The sequence below is a fragment of the Malus sylvestris genome, chromosome 5 (genome assembly GCF_916048215.2).
Source record: "Malus sylvestris chromosome 5, drMalSylv7.2, whole genome shotgun sequence".
Lineage (NCBI taxonomy): Eukaryota > Viridiplantae > Streptophyta > Magnoliopsida > Rosales > Rosaceae > Malus > Malus sylvestris.
Genome location: NC_062264.1, coordinates 35697227 through 35712698, shown reverse-complemented (window position 1 = coordinate 35712698; position 15472 = coordinate 35697227). Strand labels below are relative to the sequence as shown.

Below are 15472 nucleotides of genomic sequence, written 5' to 3'. Positions count from 1 at the left end.
AAATCCAAATTCTCAATAGAAATATAGTTTTTTTAAGTGTAAATATGCCCTTATCTATATGATAAATAATAAATTTACTTAAATCCTCCTAGTCTGCTTAGAACTCTATCTAGACCCCCATCTAGACGCATAGACGTTAACCCCAACTTACCGTCCCACTAACATCTAACATAATTTAATTAGAACACCCTATGCTAGAATCCTGAATGTGTGACTACTTATAAGTTCAAAAATGGGCTAATACCTCTTATACAAAGAGTTAGAAGAAAAAGGGTCGCATTGAATTGACTGTCCTTGATAATTATTAATTTCCAAAGTAGACCATGAAGACTGTTTTGTACATGGGATAAAGATTCTCTCTACATGTTTTTTTTTAGTGCAAGATTATACATGTCTTTATAATATATATGTGCACCGTCCAAAACTATCCAAGGGTTCTAACAATGCCACGTACTTAATAAACAGAACAGCCTTGGTGCTCGGCCGGTCGGCCCCCATATCCACACATCCTTCCTCCTCCCTTACCACCTGCCTCTCTCCTCCGCCCTCAAGAAAAGACTGCCATTGCCAAAGTCTCATTGGGATGCCAACCATTGTCATTTTGGCAACCTGTTTGCTCCTTGATCTGAACTTAACTTGGGGATAACTGGAAAGTTGATACGGTGGCTGAGGGAGGAAGGAAGACGGCGTGGGTACTAGCATTGGCAACGGCGGCAGCCCTGCCACCGGGAAAAAGAAAGGACGGTGAACATAAAACTAATTCATTAAATACGTGGCGTTGCCATATCCCATGGATCGTTTTAAACGCTTCATATTAAAAGACTTGTATAGTCTCGGCTTTTAATATACGGATCAAAAGAAAAAAAAAAGATTCAGACAAAATGAAAAGAAGCTGCTTTTTTTTCAACATTGTGGTCCTTGGCAGCAGAAAGCAGAAGCATCTCAGATCATGCTTAAGTTTGAAGTCTTTGGTAGTGTCAAGTCTCTCCTAGGTTGTTAGAAAGCAATCAGATCCCTATCATAAGGGGCCTAGAATAGGCGTGTAATCAGTAATTAATATGTATATATTTCCTTCCTTTCTTGTATAGTAGTATTGCAGGGTCAGCTGCTTGTTTATAGGGAACTCTCTGTATAAAGTTAGTAGACTAATATCAATATCATCATTCTGGCCAATTCTATTCCTCAGTCATATTTGATTAGATTTTACATAGGTTTCTTATCCAGACTGTCTATACATGGATAAATTTTTCCATGTGCTTGGATTACAAATCGGTATATTACGTGTCATAATAATGACACTAGTGGAGAGATTTGATATATGATATATTTTTTAGTATCTCTCCACTTGTATTATCACACATGATGTTTCAGCTTGTGTCTTAAATATATAAAAAGATCTCTCATATATATGTTTCATCATAGATAAATAACTACTTTTTGATATCTTGCTAATTATTATTAAGGCAATTCTATTTTTGCACAGAAAGCTAAAGTCTTTAATACAGATGGATGTCATATACAATGGTAGGGTTTACTTCTATTGAATAGTGTGTTAATTTTGTGTGTAAACAACAACAATGTTGTTAATTATTTTTCAAGAGTGGTGCTAAAAGCTTCATTAATTTAAGGCATCATATGATATATAGATAATTTGATTGGAATAAATAAGACACTATTTTAAAAGTACATTCAAGGAAAAACGGAGAAATGGACCAACTTAAGGATAGGAGACGTTACTCTAGCTAGAACAAAAACTTCATTCATTCCAACTTTATACCAAACAAGGTTAAATGTTACTGATGTCATACAAGCTAACGTCAATTCTTTTTAAACTCGTTCCAGTAAAGGAATATGTCTACTTGAAACCATGATACAATTGATATAAATAAAATCCAACATCATCTTCACTTGTTCAGTTTTTCAAAATATTGAAGTAAACTTAATTGGGACAGTTTTGTTCTGGTAAATTCCGATGCATTATTTGCAGAGATTAATTACTTGGAAAACAAATAGAATTGTGTAAAGGGAGAAAAATGATGTGTAGAAATTACTTCCCAATTGAAAAGCTACTAATGCTCAACTCTTGTGAATCCGTGCACCTTCGAGCTGGATTAATAGTTGATGCATGTGTATGTTGAAGATAAAGGGATGCCTAGAAATTGAAAAGAAAAGTAGATGAACTCAAACTTGCTGGAATATGTTTTGTAAAAAAAACTGCTATTGACACTTTAAAAAAGTGATAATGCAATAATAGTTTTACACTTGCTATCCTTTAAGTTTTTACAACTTATAATCAATGAATGTGTGCCGACATTTTCAGTGCGCCAATAACAGTTTTCTTCTTTGACTTTGTTTGGATACTTTTCAGTACTCGTACGTTTAATGGACCCCATGCATTCATCACAAATATTTCACATCAGCAGGAGATGCACCATACACCATTTTAGTATTGGTGTTAGGCTGAAATCGAAATCCTTCTTGGATGGGTTTTGCCTCATTAGATTAGTGGCCTCATATCTTTCGCTTTTGCACAACATTAAGTCACCTTAACCACCACTTTTAAATGTTGGTAATTTAGGCTTATGCGACACTACTCGCTCAATGTACGTAGTACTGGAAAATCACAACAAAACTAAGAAAGAAAACAGATTTCATATGATGTGGCTTACAGTTACATGTGAGGACCCCAAATTCCACAATATCTAGGCCATGGACCCGAAGAAGTAGCGCCAAGGTGGAAACCGGAAGTGGTAGAATGGTCCAACACCTTAAATTTGTAGTAAATTTGTAGGTGCTACACATTCCAACCGGAAACGTTTGGTCAAACATCCCAGCCCCTCTCTTATTTTCGTAGCCTGGATAATCCCATTTCGAGAATGGTTATTCATGAACCAAATCCAATCCAGCCTGATAAGCTAAATCCACTATATTCCATTCACTGAAAGGATATTTTGTCTTGTGTGTCACATGAATTTCCCCTACTCTCGTCAGCATTTCCCTTGCATTCTCGAAGAATCCCCTGACCAAATCCTGATGATACCTGAAAAATGCATGAATTTAGTCTAGAATTTGAGTCCTCTGATACATTGTCGTGCTAGTGTTCTGCTTGGTATCGAAACTATGTCATTCCAATCCTTCGTTTAGTAATCATTCTCATATAAATACTGAACACCGGCTTTGCCCAAAAACAAAAACCGTATGAGCATAAAACATACCATGAACGGATGACCCTTTAAACAAAAAGCTGCATAAATGGGTGTGTTTGAACTTACCAAATCTGGTACATGTCGCTTTCACGGGAACGGGAACCACGCAAGTAACCGGCGTGAGGAAAATTATAGATTATGCGATCAAAGCGCACGATGGTCAGGAAAGGGTGCCTGCTCATATAGTGGACATCCACCTCATGCGATACAGTGCATTCCCTGGACTCTAATTCCTCCACATTACTCATAGCTTTTGAATACTCCACCATTAACGACTCTACATTTAGCATGCAAATGATCAGTCAGAAACCCTTTTGTTGAAACAAAATGGAACTAAAATCTGTGTGCCCCTCTATCTACTATTTCACCATTGATGAATTCTACCATTAGCATGCAAAGGATTTCAAGCAGGACTCAGAAACCCTCAGGTTGAAGTTTAAGCAAAAAAATAAAACCTTTGCTCCCCTCAGTTTTTATTTTTTACTAAAATTTCAAACTGGGTTTTCTTAAAAAAAATCAAAGAATTGGGTTGAAATTAGGAGTGAAAAATAAATTATTTGGATGTTGACACAAGTCAATGGTGGTGATTGTGATGGAATTACCTCTGGTGTCACGAGAAGTGGCAACCATGTTGGCAGCGAAGCCAAAGGCTCTGGCTAAGCAAACGGCAAAAGAGAAGTCGCCTTCTCCGACCAACAGTATATTCTGATAGTTGCTGTAATTCTTAATCCTTCTCTCAAAGCTAAACACTTCCATTTCACTGATTCAGTGATTCTCTTCTTCTTCAACTTTCTCAGAACTGTTTGGCCTTGCTATTATTTTCCTCTTGGACCCGGATTCTCTACTCATTTTTTCTCATACACTTCCATCGTCCTTCTGTTTGTGTAGTCACAATTAAGCCACGTCTTTTTATTTTATTATCTTTATAAAAAAATTAATATAAAATTTTGACATGATTTAACCGTGATCACACAAACAAGGGAATGATGGAAGTGTATGGAAAAAAAAAGGAGTAGAGAATTCAGGTCCGGGAAATTATATACCAGTTTAACTTCTGAACTTTTTAGTACAAGTTTTGAACTTTTTTTTGTACAATTTTTGAACTTTTTGAGTCGCTATATATAGAAATATGATTTAGATCAACTTTAAAAAGATGTGGGTTTCCTGTATAAGAAAATATGTTTTATTTATTTTTTAATAATATCATTTGGAGTAAGAAGTTAATTGTCAAGTTAAACTATATAATGGATTTGTCTTATCGTGTAAGTGAAATTTAAAACATTTTCCACTTATAAGTGAAAATAAATACTTAAAATTTGTAGTTCTAAGTGACCAAATAAAATATAAATTTAAACATGAAGGATTCAGCACTGTTATGTTTTTTCATCCGCACTATAAAATTATAAATAGCAAATCAATGTGAACTGGGTGGAAAAATAAAATAATGGACAGACGTAGTACCACTCTTGTTGTTATGTTAATGTGTTTTGACAAGTTATTATTCAAATAAGAAGCGACTTCTGCACAACTCATTTTTTTTTTGTACGTCATGTCTATTATTGGTATTTACATTGAATAAATAAGAAAATAATAAGAAAAACGAATAAATAAGAGTGGAAATGAAAAATAATTGAGTATGTGTGGAAATAAGCTACTCTAACAAATTGACAAAACACCCCCCCCCACCCCAAAATTTAAGTCTCGTTGCCAGAAGTTATGTGTTGATGGGTGATCTATAAAATTTGACAAAAGGGACACATATTTCTCTGTAAATCCTCAAAGAGACTTGTGATATGCCTTGACCTTGAGAGGAGATGAAGTAGCCTCACCCCTACTTTCCTACCTTGTCTTTTTTCTCCTTTTCCTTTTTTCGTCAACATTTTTCTTCGTGATCAAGAATATTCCCTTGTAGTGGGATATATGGTATAATTCACGTTCATCATTTCCTTTTGTTTTCTCTTATGCCAATTTCTCTCCCAATCCTTTGTCCGACATTTTCTATTTTCTCTAATCTTCAATCTATAATCAATTTAAAAGACTTTGTTGCGAGATATATAATCATATAATTTTGGCCTTCTAAGTTAAATCATGGCCTAAACAATTATCTAAAGATTCTTCATGATTAGATGCAATGATTTTACGACGATACAATTTTAATTCTTGGTCGATGTTAACATTTAAGGATATTGTTGGTAGTATGAGCTTGGTTTTGTGTTATGCTTATATTTAATGATATGCGTGTTTTTACCATTTTAAGGTTATTATTTTTATTTTCAATGTCATTTATACATGAGCCGTGCTGCATACACTAAATTTTTATTGCAATTATTAATTAAATTTCAACACAAATGAAAGCATAAAGCTTCCATTAGGAAACATATGCTTTACACGTCACTTGAGGAAAAGTAACTTCCTTTTCTTGTCACGTTTAGTACAATAATTCTCTAGTACGTTGTGTCGCGTACGTGTCTTGTTGCAGAAGCCTGGGCTTCTAGCTTCCTGTCAAATAATTAGACGAAAACATGAGTGCCATTCCGAATTCTCTCCTCTTATTCCCATCTCATTTTTCTCTCATCTTCTCACGGTTTTCTTTTTATTGTTTTATAAAAAAGTTAATATAAAGTGTTAACATAATTTAATTGTAATTATTTAAATAAGAGGGGAGGAAAAGAGAGATATTAGGAGGGAATAAAATCCTCATTCGTGTTATTTTGCTGAGATTACTTCGGGAGTCCACTAGTTCTCTCATATGGCGAAGAAGGGTGAGAGCAACCAACATATCTTAAAACTAAAGTCATTTATTCCGCGTGACTTGCATCAAAAGTACGATCAAAGATGTCAGAAAAAAGTTGGCCTTTTTAATTCCTTTGATGATTGTTGTTTTGGCCTTGGAAGATAAAATAGCTATTAACTCAATGGCTCATATAGTGGTAGTGAATGTCTTTATTTTCAATGAGCCGGACATACTCTTGTAAATCATTTCAAGTAAATTTAAGAAGCTGTTATTAAAATCTTCATAAGGTCTTTCATTTGTTCCACGAAATGCTAAATTATGTAACAAGACATTTCACAACAGCCATAAGTCTAAGCAACACTTGTTTTCAATGATGTGTCTCTTTCTTTATTCATATTTGCAATTCTTTGTCAATTGTTTGATTTTTTTTCCATCTAATTTTCAGCTCAATCCAAGTTCTAGAATTAGTGATATGCTCTTTGCTTTTATAATGCTGGTCAAGCTTCTTATCAAAAGTGTCCAATCACTAATTTCATCTTTTGCTAACTCACTTTTTTGAACCATTGTTTTAAGCAATTACACCAAAGCAGAAGAATTTATCCAACTCTTTTAAGTACATGAGTCATTTCCCATCACAAGTTTCACCCGTTGATACCTTTTTATCGTAGTAATGTGAGAAAATTTTTCTAGAGAAGTTATTCTTCTATTTTGATGTATACGACTTTGTGTAGTTTATGACAAACGACAAGATAATTTAGATTAAGTTTATCTAGACTATGGAAATTTATAAGTTCTTTATGACAAACGACAAGATAATTTAGATTAAGTTTATCTATACTATGGGAAAAAAAATTCTAACATGAGGTACAAGCGACTTGCAGAATTTAATTGAAAAATTATTTCCCAATCTTAATCATCATTTAAAAATTATTTATTAAAAATTTCAATCAAGCAAACGCATCCATACTATTAAATAAATGAGAAATGGAAGTTCCAATCAAGGTCTAAAATATCGATGATATTGGAAATATCAGTAGTCCAAAAACACGGAAATTTCGATGGAAATATTGGGATATTATCGATATCGATAAAAATTGAATAAAAACCACATAAATTGTAAGAAAAACTTGGAAATTTTTATTGAAACTTTGCAGGATGTTTATTTAGTCAATTATCTATTAGTTTATCACAAAAAATTGGAAGGAAATGCATTGCATGATGGATTTAACTTATTTAAGTTGATTATATAGCGAGCTGGCAAACATTGTGAGTGTAGAAAATATGTAGTAATTAATGAAAGAAGTTTAAACACACCATAATCATTTATATATAATGAATTAGTACAATATTTTACACTTTATACATTGTATGGTAAGATACATGAGTGACTTAGGTGGCCCAATAATTGCATGGTAAGATACATGGTAAGATACATTGCATACTAGAAAACAGTCTCTCCACCAAAGCAGTTATGAGCAATAATATCAAAGCCAATGTAAGAAGTTTAAATTGGCTAGGATTAGATCCTAAAAAATGTTAGGCACTGGTCAAACAGCAGATTGGGAACTAGCAGCTAGTTGTCTAGGCGAGATCTAGGTAGGAGCCTAGATGGATTTAAATTATCATAAAATAAGCATTAAACAATATTTACATTGTTTTTAAAAAGTAATATGATGTTTATAAATAATATGAGAGTTTAAGATAAATACGGTGAAATCTTAAAAGAGAAAATAAAAATACATACAAGAATAAAAAAAAAAGGAGAGAAATGAGTTAATAAACCACAAAAAAAGATGGGGTCATAAGAGGAAAAAAAAGGGAGGAAATGGGTAAACAAACATGTGGGGTAGAAAGATAAAGACCAGAAGAGAAGTGGTGGATAGCACAATATTTTAAGAGAGAAAAAAAAATAAACAAATGATCAGCATGATAATACTAGGATAAGGTGTCAGTACCCAATTTTTACTGACTTAGGTGGCCCAATAATTTGTAATTTCAGATATTTGTCCCTCAAAGTTAACGAATTTTACAATTTGGTCATTTGAACACTTACCCTATCCGGATGAGATTTCCTAACTTATCCTCCTATCACAACTTGCCACGTGGCAAGTCCCCATCTCTTTTCCTCTTCTCCTTTCCCGAGCCTCCCCCTCTCAGCTCACTTTTATCTCTCTCAAAGATCTCACTCACGTCTACCTCTCCGTTTGAACCCAAACCCACACCGAGGCACCGTCGCCACCTTGACGTCGACAACATCACCACCATCACCTCGTCAACTCTCTTCCTTTCTTCCTCGTCTCGTCAACTCTCTCATTCTCTTCCTCGTTTTCAACGTGTCTTACGCGTCCTCAGTGCACCCGCAACAGTAGCAGCAAACCCAGGCGGGAAACAACTAAGAGCAATTCATGAAGGGGAAGTCGACGAACAGGTTAGTGACGAAGAGCTGGAGCTTGAGCGATCCGGAGCTGCATAGGAAAAAGTGATAATATCGCGATATTTTGACGATAATTAAGTGGATAAGTGTGAAAATATCGTCATCTCAAAAAACGATATTATCGACGATATTTCGCCAATAATATCGATATTTTGGTCATTGGTTCCAATATTCTCTCAGTGTTGAGAGTTTTTCTCTCAAATTGAGAGTTATTCTCACTTTCTGTGTGAGGCGTTCAAACCATAGAAAATCCGGTGGCACCGACCCTAGCTTCAGCTGGGGACGGTTGCCGTTTCCTTCTTGTTTTCTTTCTCTTTTGTTTTCCTTGATTCCACTGCTTTTTATTCCAAATTTCTACTCCAATCTATCCTATTCCTCTATCCCTGTGGGTATTACTTTTCCTGGCTTTTCCTTGCTCCGATCTTCAGCCATGCATCCTTTTGAGATTGTGTGTAGAGTTCCGGTGTATCCACCAGCTCGAGTGTTTTCAACACCACCACTTTATCTTTTTTATCTGTCGGTTTCGGCAATGTCGTTCGTGGGTTTCCACAAACTTCGTACTGATAGTTGACTTCTCTCGCTTAGCTGCCGGCTATTTCTAATTTATGGATGTGCTCAGGTAGCAAATCGGGTTTGGAAGTGGTGTCTGTTGAAGCGGTGCTCGATGGCGGAGATGGAATCAGATGGATTGGTTGGTTTTGGAAGGGTGGAGAAAGCTGTGGAAGGTGTCGAGGCTTCTGCTTTGGGAGACGTGATGTTAAGTTTGGGCCTAAATGTTTTTTGGGGTCATTTTGTGTTTTCTTGTGTTTTAGGCCCACTTTTGTTTGTTGATATGTAGTATTTGGGCCTCTGAAGTGTTGTATGTTTGTTGTTGGTGCTTAATAAAATATCCTTTTACCAAAAAAAAAAAAAAAGAGAAATGTATAATTATTACAAAATCGTTTAAACAAAATCATTTTCTTTTGGGGCAAAACTGTAAAAATAACTTGTTATTCGAAACGCTGCGACACGTTTCTATAAGAGGGATTTTTCCTTGCCAAAAAAAACAAAAAAAAAAGGTTGCGTTTTTAGCTTCCGAGGGAAGCTTTCCCAGTACTCGGTAAAAACCTTCCCGCTCGCTGTTGCTCATCGTTGGAGGTGGTTGGATTCTACTCAGAGCTGTGAGAAGAATCAACGATGGTGCAGAGAAGTAAGCAATTTTCCGTTTTCTACATTCGAATTTGTTTATCTAACTGTGGTATGCATGGACTTATTGATCAATTTGCTAAATTTGTTAAGAATCTGGAAAAAAAAATAAAATAAAATAAGGGTTTAATAAGCTTGAATTTAAAAAGGAACGGTTTTCGGTATCGGAAAATTGTGTTAGATTGTGAGTTGCGTTTCGTTGATATGTGTATATTTGTGTGTTTTGCATGGAATGATAGATTGATTCGTTTGCAGAGAGTCGTGGGATTGAATTTGTTATGAGGAAAAAATGGGGATGTGCATCAATAAGCTTGCTTGAATTGAAATGGTTATCGAACGGCCCTTAAATTTGTGTGTCTTTGTGCGTTGTGCATGGGATGATTTGATTGATTTGTTGTGCAGAGAGTAGTAGGCTTCAATCTGTTAAGGAGCAGGAGAAATTGGAGACGGATCCGATTGAATTGAGAAGGAAGCAGTTGATTCTTGATATACGGGAGGCAAACAGAATAGGTGATCAAAATGAAGAGAAGCGCAGGATTCGGTTGATTCACGAAACGGAGATGGTGAACAAACTAGTATGTTGCATTTGGTCCCTAGTTTTTGCCCCTTTTTTTTCATTATTTATTTGTTTATTTGAACTTTTGACATCAGAAGTAGAAGACATTACGATAATCTATCTCTGCAGAGCAAAGCAATGAAAATTCGAGATTTACAAGTACAGTTGATATCGCTCGGATATACATTCAACCCGGAAGATGGACTATTAGTTTGTCACTACTTAAGGGAAAAGTGTTTGGACGGGGATCTTTTGTTTCACTCCATTGAAGACGCTGATGTTTACGCAAAGCATCCTCAGAACCTCATAGGTATTTTCTCCCGATACATTATTATGTTTCTAGGGTTTAGGGTTTAGGGTACTGCTCTTTGTCTTTGACGGATAACTGCTAGTAATGTTACAGACAAATACAAAGCTGTTGGTGCTAGAAATGTTTGGTATTTCTTCACCCGTACCCGCCCGAATGAAACTCAACCTGGTACCAGTACAAGTACAGAGCAGGTTCTGGCCGGAAAATGGATATTTGGCAACGGAATGGACGTGCTTCATCAGGGCGAGAAAGTCGGTGTAAAACAATTACTGGAGTATTGTGACGGGGATGCCAAGACCCAATATAAGATCATCGAGTACAAACTCGATCCTCTTCCAGATAATTTGAAGGTATGAAGTTTTAGCCTATAAAATATGTCCGTTTATTGACTCCTCCATTCGTTTTGTTTGAAAAATGCATTGGTTTCAAATTGTGCACAGAGCGGTCCTTGGTTCGTCTGTAAGCTGTACAATGATGCAAGTTGCGTGGAGGTGCAGAGTTTAATTAATGGCTGATACTTCACCTTAATGATGTACCATTTCATGTCTTCGGCTCTGTCATCCTCCGGTGTTGTTTGACTGAGCTAATCGATGTCCGTTGCAACTGCGATTTGAATTTGAAGTCGGTTTATCCATAGACAGGCATCTTGTTTCTGTTTGTGTGGCTACTTTGGTACTCTGATATCAATCCAGATTCATGCGCATACCTTGTCATCTTAATTTTTTATTAAGGCATGTTCATGGTGTTTTCATATTTATGATCTCATTCAGGTAATTGAGACTCAGTTCTATATAACCGCTAACGACAAAACTGTTTCCAAAACAACTGCAACTCTACATTTCAAAACCATTAAGCCACGATGAGATAACTGAAAATGGTCCATATAAAAGCTACAACGAGGTAACTCGAAAGATCCATTTGCAAGTGCAAATACTCCCCGTGAGACAAATTTGAAGTATAAACTCATTCTCCATAGCCGTGACTATGTCCGTTGAGCTGTTGAACAACTACAACTTACATCCAAAACAATGCTGAAACCGTTGAGCTGTTGAACAGCAACAACTTACCTCCAAAACAATGCCATCTGACCATCAATCTCATGGTTGCTCTTCCACATAACCTCGACCACGCTGTCAAACTCATTAGTCCTATTCCACATAACGTCGACCGCGATATATCTTGAATATGGACCATCGACCATGCTGCATATTTTTCAAGTATAATAAGGTTATTGTATGAAACAAGGAACTATAAACAAAAAACAAAAGCAAGTCAAAGGTTTGCACCATGAGCAGGAATGTTGGTACTTCAGATGAAGGTAAACTTAAAGGGTGTGGCCCAGGGTCGTTTCCCACTATCGGTGTATATTGGTCCATTGAAATGTGACAGCTTCTTGGACTTGGACGCCCAAGCTTAGATTGATAAAGCTTAAATTGTGTCTTAGCACAAAACTCGACACCGTCTTTCTTGATCAATTTCTGAGGTCCTTCTATCCAATATTCTGGAAAGGCTGCTTTTCCTCGCACAGCACGCAGTAGAATACCGTCCACGAGAAGATCATGGGAGATAACAAACACAGGTTTAGTTCTCTCTCCGATGTTGGCAAAGGGGTAGTAATGCTCTGTTTAAAGTAAAAATATCAATCACCAAAATGAGCACATAAAGTTAATGAAAGGAAAAGACAACTTAAACTAATAATTATTACCAAGTAGGACTCTCGGTGAACATCGGAAAATGTCAAATACGGGAATAGGGCATTCATCAGATAGCTCGTCGGCCAGCCATTTCGAAAGCCACTTCATAAGCGTTGCAACTCGATAGTTTGGAAATCTTCTACGTGGCCCAAATTGCTTACGATTTCCATTAAAAGCGGGAAGGTATTGTATATAGGGACGACGCATCTAAAATGAAAACAAAAACTAACTATCAGCATATAATAATGTGAAACTGATATGTGTTTTAAACAATGCAAATGTATAAAGTGGAAACTCAAAAACTGAATGTGTGTCAAGATCCCCAGTACTTGCATAACAAACTGAAACAAACGACTCCAATGAAACAGCAAAGACAGCAACGGAGAATTGTTAATTTTATCTTTCTAAGTTCCTTCGCCCATGAGCGGTAGGTCTCGGGTTCGAGACTTGGGAGCAGCCTCTCCATAAATGGGGGTAAGGCTAGCCGACATTTACCTCTCCCAGATTCTGCGTAAAGCGGAAGCCTTGTGCACTGGGTACGACAAAGTGTAGTGTTAATTCTCCCAAACTTAAATTGAAAAGACTAGAGCCCAAATTGACTGACAGGGCTGCTAGGAAAGTGTTATTACAAGTCACAACAAGTAGCCAAGCCAACATCAAGTGCATATCACAGATTGCTTCGAATCCCAGCTCCCTCCGTTAAGCGAAATTGACTTGTAGATTTTCTAGCTAGGAGAGTGCATAATCATTATCAAAGCACTTGATCGATTCCAACGTCAAGTGCATATCACAGATTGCTTTAGCATAAACAAAATTAAATAAATACTTGTTATGTCAGGAATTATGGGATCACAGGGACATTTAAAGAGCCTAATAAAGAAAAGGTTCGGATGGATTACATATTTTTGAAGCATCTCTGACAAATTTTTTATTGTAATGCAATGTATTGAATCATTTCCATTCCCAGTGATGAGGCGGATGATTCCTTCGATTACCCGACCCAACAGACACAATTTTCTCAACAAATCCCATGTCATGGACTCTTGGACTGGATTGATTTCCATAAAACTAGATCCCTATGCAGCAAACAGATAATGCACCAGACCAAACCCCCAACAACCCAACCCCGCCCCCCAATATTGCAAACCCAACACCCCAAATATCCCCAATATCCCAAAATCCAACACACATTTCCGAAAATTATCAAGGAAGAAAACAACCATCCTTTTGCCTTCCCATTATGTATGTATATATCCAAATGAAGCAGGCAGGCAGGTAAATAACATTGTAAATACAAAGAGTTGAAAGAATTAAACAACAGTTTGGAAGATGAACATACTGTGTCAAATCTGTCTGTTGAAATCCAATTACTTGAACGACACGCAAGGGATCCGAGACAGCGGGAGCGAGGCAAAGCACTCAACCGGGTTTGCGCTGCCTCGGCTCCATTTAGGTTTTACCAAAGTGATCCTTGAACCCAGAAATTGACAACTCCAAGCGAAAAGCCACAGAAAACCAGAGAGAGAAGAGAACTAGGGTTTCCGATCTGACGCTGTGATCGTACAATCCTCAAGCTGAGCTGTGCTGCTGGGTATTTGAATGGAAATAACGCGGGTCGCTCAGCTGGTTAGTCACTAATCCAACAGATTTAACTAACTTAATACACGATTAGCAACTCTAACTAAAAGAATAGCGTGAGTGTCACGTGAGTACAACCAGCCAATGAGTTTTAAGTAATATGGGCGGGCCTAATTCAAGAAAGCCCAACTCTTTTATCAACCCAAAGCATTTTCAACGGCCCAACGAAGATAAATAACAATGGAAAACTTGCTTCGGAAGCTTTAGGCTTGATCCGTCCGAAACGAACAACTTGGGGTTGGATTTTGGCTCAGAAGAATCAACAACGATAGCGATGGTGAAGAGAAGTAAGCCTGCCTTTTTGTTTTTGATGGGTTGATTGATTGATTCATTTGTTAACTTGATTGTTTGTGCAAAATCCATGAATATGATTGATTGATTTGTTGTGCAGAGACTAGTAGGGTTAGGGTTAGGGTTGAATCTGATAAGGATGAGGAAATTTGGGGGACTAATAAGCTTGAATTGAGAAAGTTGAAGAGGATTCGCGAAGAAGAGGAATCGCTCAAGATGTCCTACCGACGTCAAGAGGAGTTTGAACGGCAGGAACTAGAGAGACTGGCGTGTGTATCTTCTTCCTTTGCTGCCTGCCGCCTTGAAATTCAGGCAGCCGAGATATTTAGAAAACAGGTTGTTATTTTCTTTCTTTATTTCCACAGCGCTCAGCGCTCAAATCCGACTCCAACAACAACAAAAAAAGTGACTTTTAAGATAATCTTTGCAGGTGGAAGCACTGAAAAAGCGCGAGTTGGAAAAACGGTTGATATCCCTTGGTTACACATTCAACCCAGACGATGGAATATTACTTCATCACCACTTAAGGGAAAAGTGCCTCGAAAACGCTCTTGGTTTTTATGCCATCCTTGAAGAAGCTGACGTCTACGCAAAGCATCCTCAGAACCTAATAGGTATGTTTCTTTCCAAATTCATCTTTTTTTTAAGCAAGAATTGGGTACCCCTGTCTGTGTTTGGCAGACTGACTACCACGAATGTTACAGAAAACTACCGTGCTCTTGCTGCTGGAAATGTTGGGTATTTCTTCACCCGTAGCCGCCCAAACGAAACTCAACCTGATACTAGTACAGATCATGTTCAGGCCGGACATTGGATCTTTGGCAAAGAATTGGACGTGCTTCATCAGGGCGAGAAAGTCGGTGTTAAACAATTACTAGAGTATTGTGCAGCGGGCGCCAAGACCGGATACAAGATCATCGAGTACAGACTCGATCCTTGTCCAGACAACTTAAAGGTATAAAAATTAGCCTGTGATATATGTTCATCTATTACTCTCTTCATTCTGCTCAAAATGTCTTGGTTTCAATTTGTGTACAGGATGGTCCTTGGTTCCTTTGTAAGCTGTACAACGACGGGAGTTACATGGAGGTGCAGAGTTCGCTCGAATTATGATTAGAATTTGAAGTCGTCGTATCTGTCGGTAGTTGAGGGTAGGGATCTCTCTTTATGTTGCTACTTTGTTATTGTTTGTAACTTTGATTCCCACAAGGCACTCCAGCCTCACCCTGTGTACTGCATGTTTGTGTTGGTACCTCCATTTCGCACGGCGAGGAACTGGTCGAGATGTATTCCTGAGCTTCGTTGATTTGGGTCGTAAAGTCCAGATCGTGTTGTTTCACCTATACAAACGTTACGAAACCAACTAGATTGGGTCAACCAATTCATCGATTTTGGTGTTTAGGGATCCAAACCAGTGTGCTGAA

The 15472-nt window shown here is 37.2% G+C and overlaps 3 protein-coding genes and 1 pseudogene across 3 annotated transcripts; 2 read left to right on the top strand and 2 right to left on the bottom strand.

The window, feature by feature from the left end:
- Positions 1–2580: 2580 nt before the first annotated feature.
- On the bottom strand, positions 2581–4221 carry LOC126624592 (uncharacterized protein At4g26485-like; annotated as a pseudogene).
- A 5182-nt stretch (positions 4222–9403) lies between these two features.
- Positions 9404–11176, top strand: LOC126624575 (NAC domain-containing protein 68-like). The gene is made up of 5 exons (XM_050293639.1): positions 9404–9563; positions 9962–10134; positions 10245–10425; positions 10519–10775; positions 10866–11176. The coding sequence occupies exons 1-5, from the start codon at positions 9551–9553 to the stop codon at positions 10938–10940; spliced, it is 699 nt and encodes a 232-aa protein (XP_050149596.1). The 5' UTR covers positions 9404–9550; the 3' UTR covers positions 10941–11176.
- Positions 11177–11238: 62 nt separating this feature from the next.
- On the bottom strand, positions 11239–13874 carry LOC126624576 (uncharacterized). Its single transcript, XM_050293640.1, has 4 exons — positions 13459–13874; positions 12131–12326; positions 11712–12046; positions 11239–11627 (listed from the first exon to the last, which is right to left on the bottom strand). Exons 2-4 carry the CDS (start codon positions 12324–12326, stop codon positions 11574–11576), a joined length of 585 nt encoding a protein of 194 aa, XP_050149597.1. The 5' UTR covers positions 13459–13874; the 3' UTR covers positions 11239–11573.
- A 77-nt stretch (positions 13875–13951) lies between these two features.
- LOC126624574 (NAC transcription factor NAM-B2-like) lies at positions 13952–15437 on the top strand. The gene is made up of 5 exons (XM_050293638.1): positions 13952–14044; positions 14149–14384; positions 14479–14662; positions 14753–15003; positions 15087–15437. Exons 1-5 carry the CDS (start codon positions 14032–14034, stop codon positions 15159–15161), a joined length of 759 nt encoding a protein of 252 aa, XP_050149595.1. The 5' UTR covers positions 13952–14031; the 3' UTR covers positions 15162–15437.
- Positions 15438–15472: the final 35 nt, after the last annotated feature.

What these genes read in the sequence shown, in the direction of transcription:
- LOC126624575 (XM_050293639.1), top strand. An exon ending in GCATCCTCAGAACCTCATAG is followed by an intron (nt 10,426 to 10,518) that starts GTATTTTCTCCC and finishes GTAATGTTACAG; the next exon opens with ACAAATACAAAGCTGTTGGT. An exon ending in CTCTTCCAGATAATTTGAAG is followed by an intron (nt 10,776 to 10,865) that starts GTATGAAGTTTT and finishes AATTGTGCACAG; the next exon opens with AGCGGTCCTTGGTTCGTCTG.
- LOC126624576 (XM_050293640.1), bottom strand. Translation starts at nt 12,326, where the DNA reads ATGCGTCGTCCCTATATACAATACCTTCCCGCTTTTAATGGAAATCGT. An exon ending in TTCACCGAGAGTCCTACTTG is followed by an intron (nt 12,047 to 12,130) that starts GTAATAATTATT and finishes TACTTTAAACAG; the next exon opens with AGCATTACTACCCCTTTGCC. An exon ending in TACCAACATTCCTGCTCATG is followed by an intron (nt 11,628 to 11,711) that starts GTGCAAACCTTT and finishes AAAAATATGCAG; the next exon opens with CATGGTCGATGGTCCATATT.
- LOC126624574 (XM_050293638.1), top strand. An exon ending in CCGAGATATTTAGAAAACAG is followed by an intron (nt 14,385 to 14,478) that starts GTTGTTATTTTC and finishes TAATCTTTGCAG; the next exon opens with GTGGAAGCACTGAAAAAGCG. An exon ending in CTTGTCCAGACAACTTAAAG is followed by an intron (nt 15,004 to 15,086) that starts GTATAAAAATTA and finishes ATTTGTGTACAG; the next exon opens with GATGGTCCTTGGTTCCTTTG.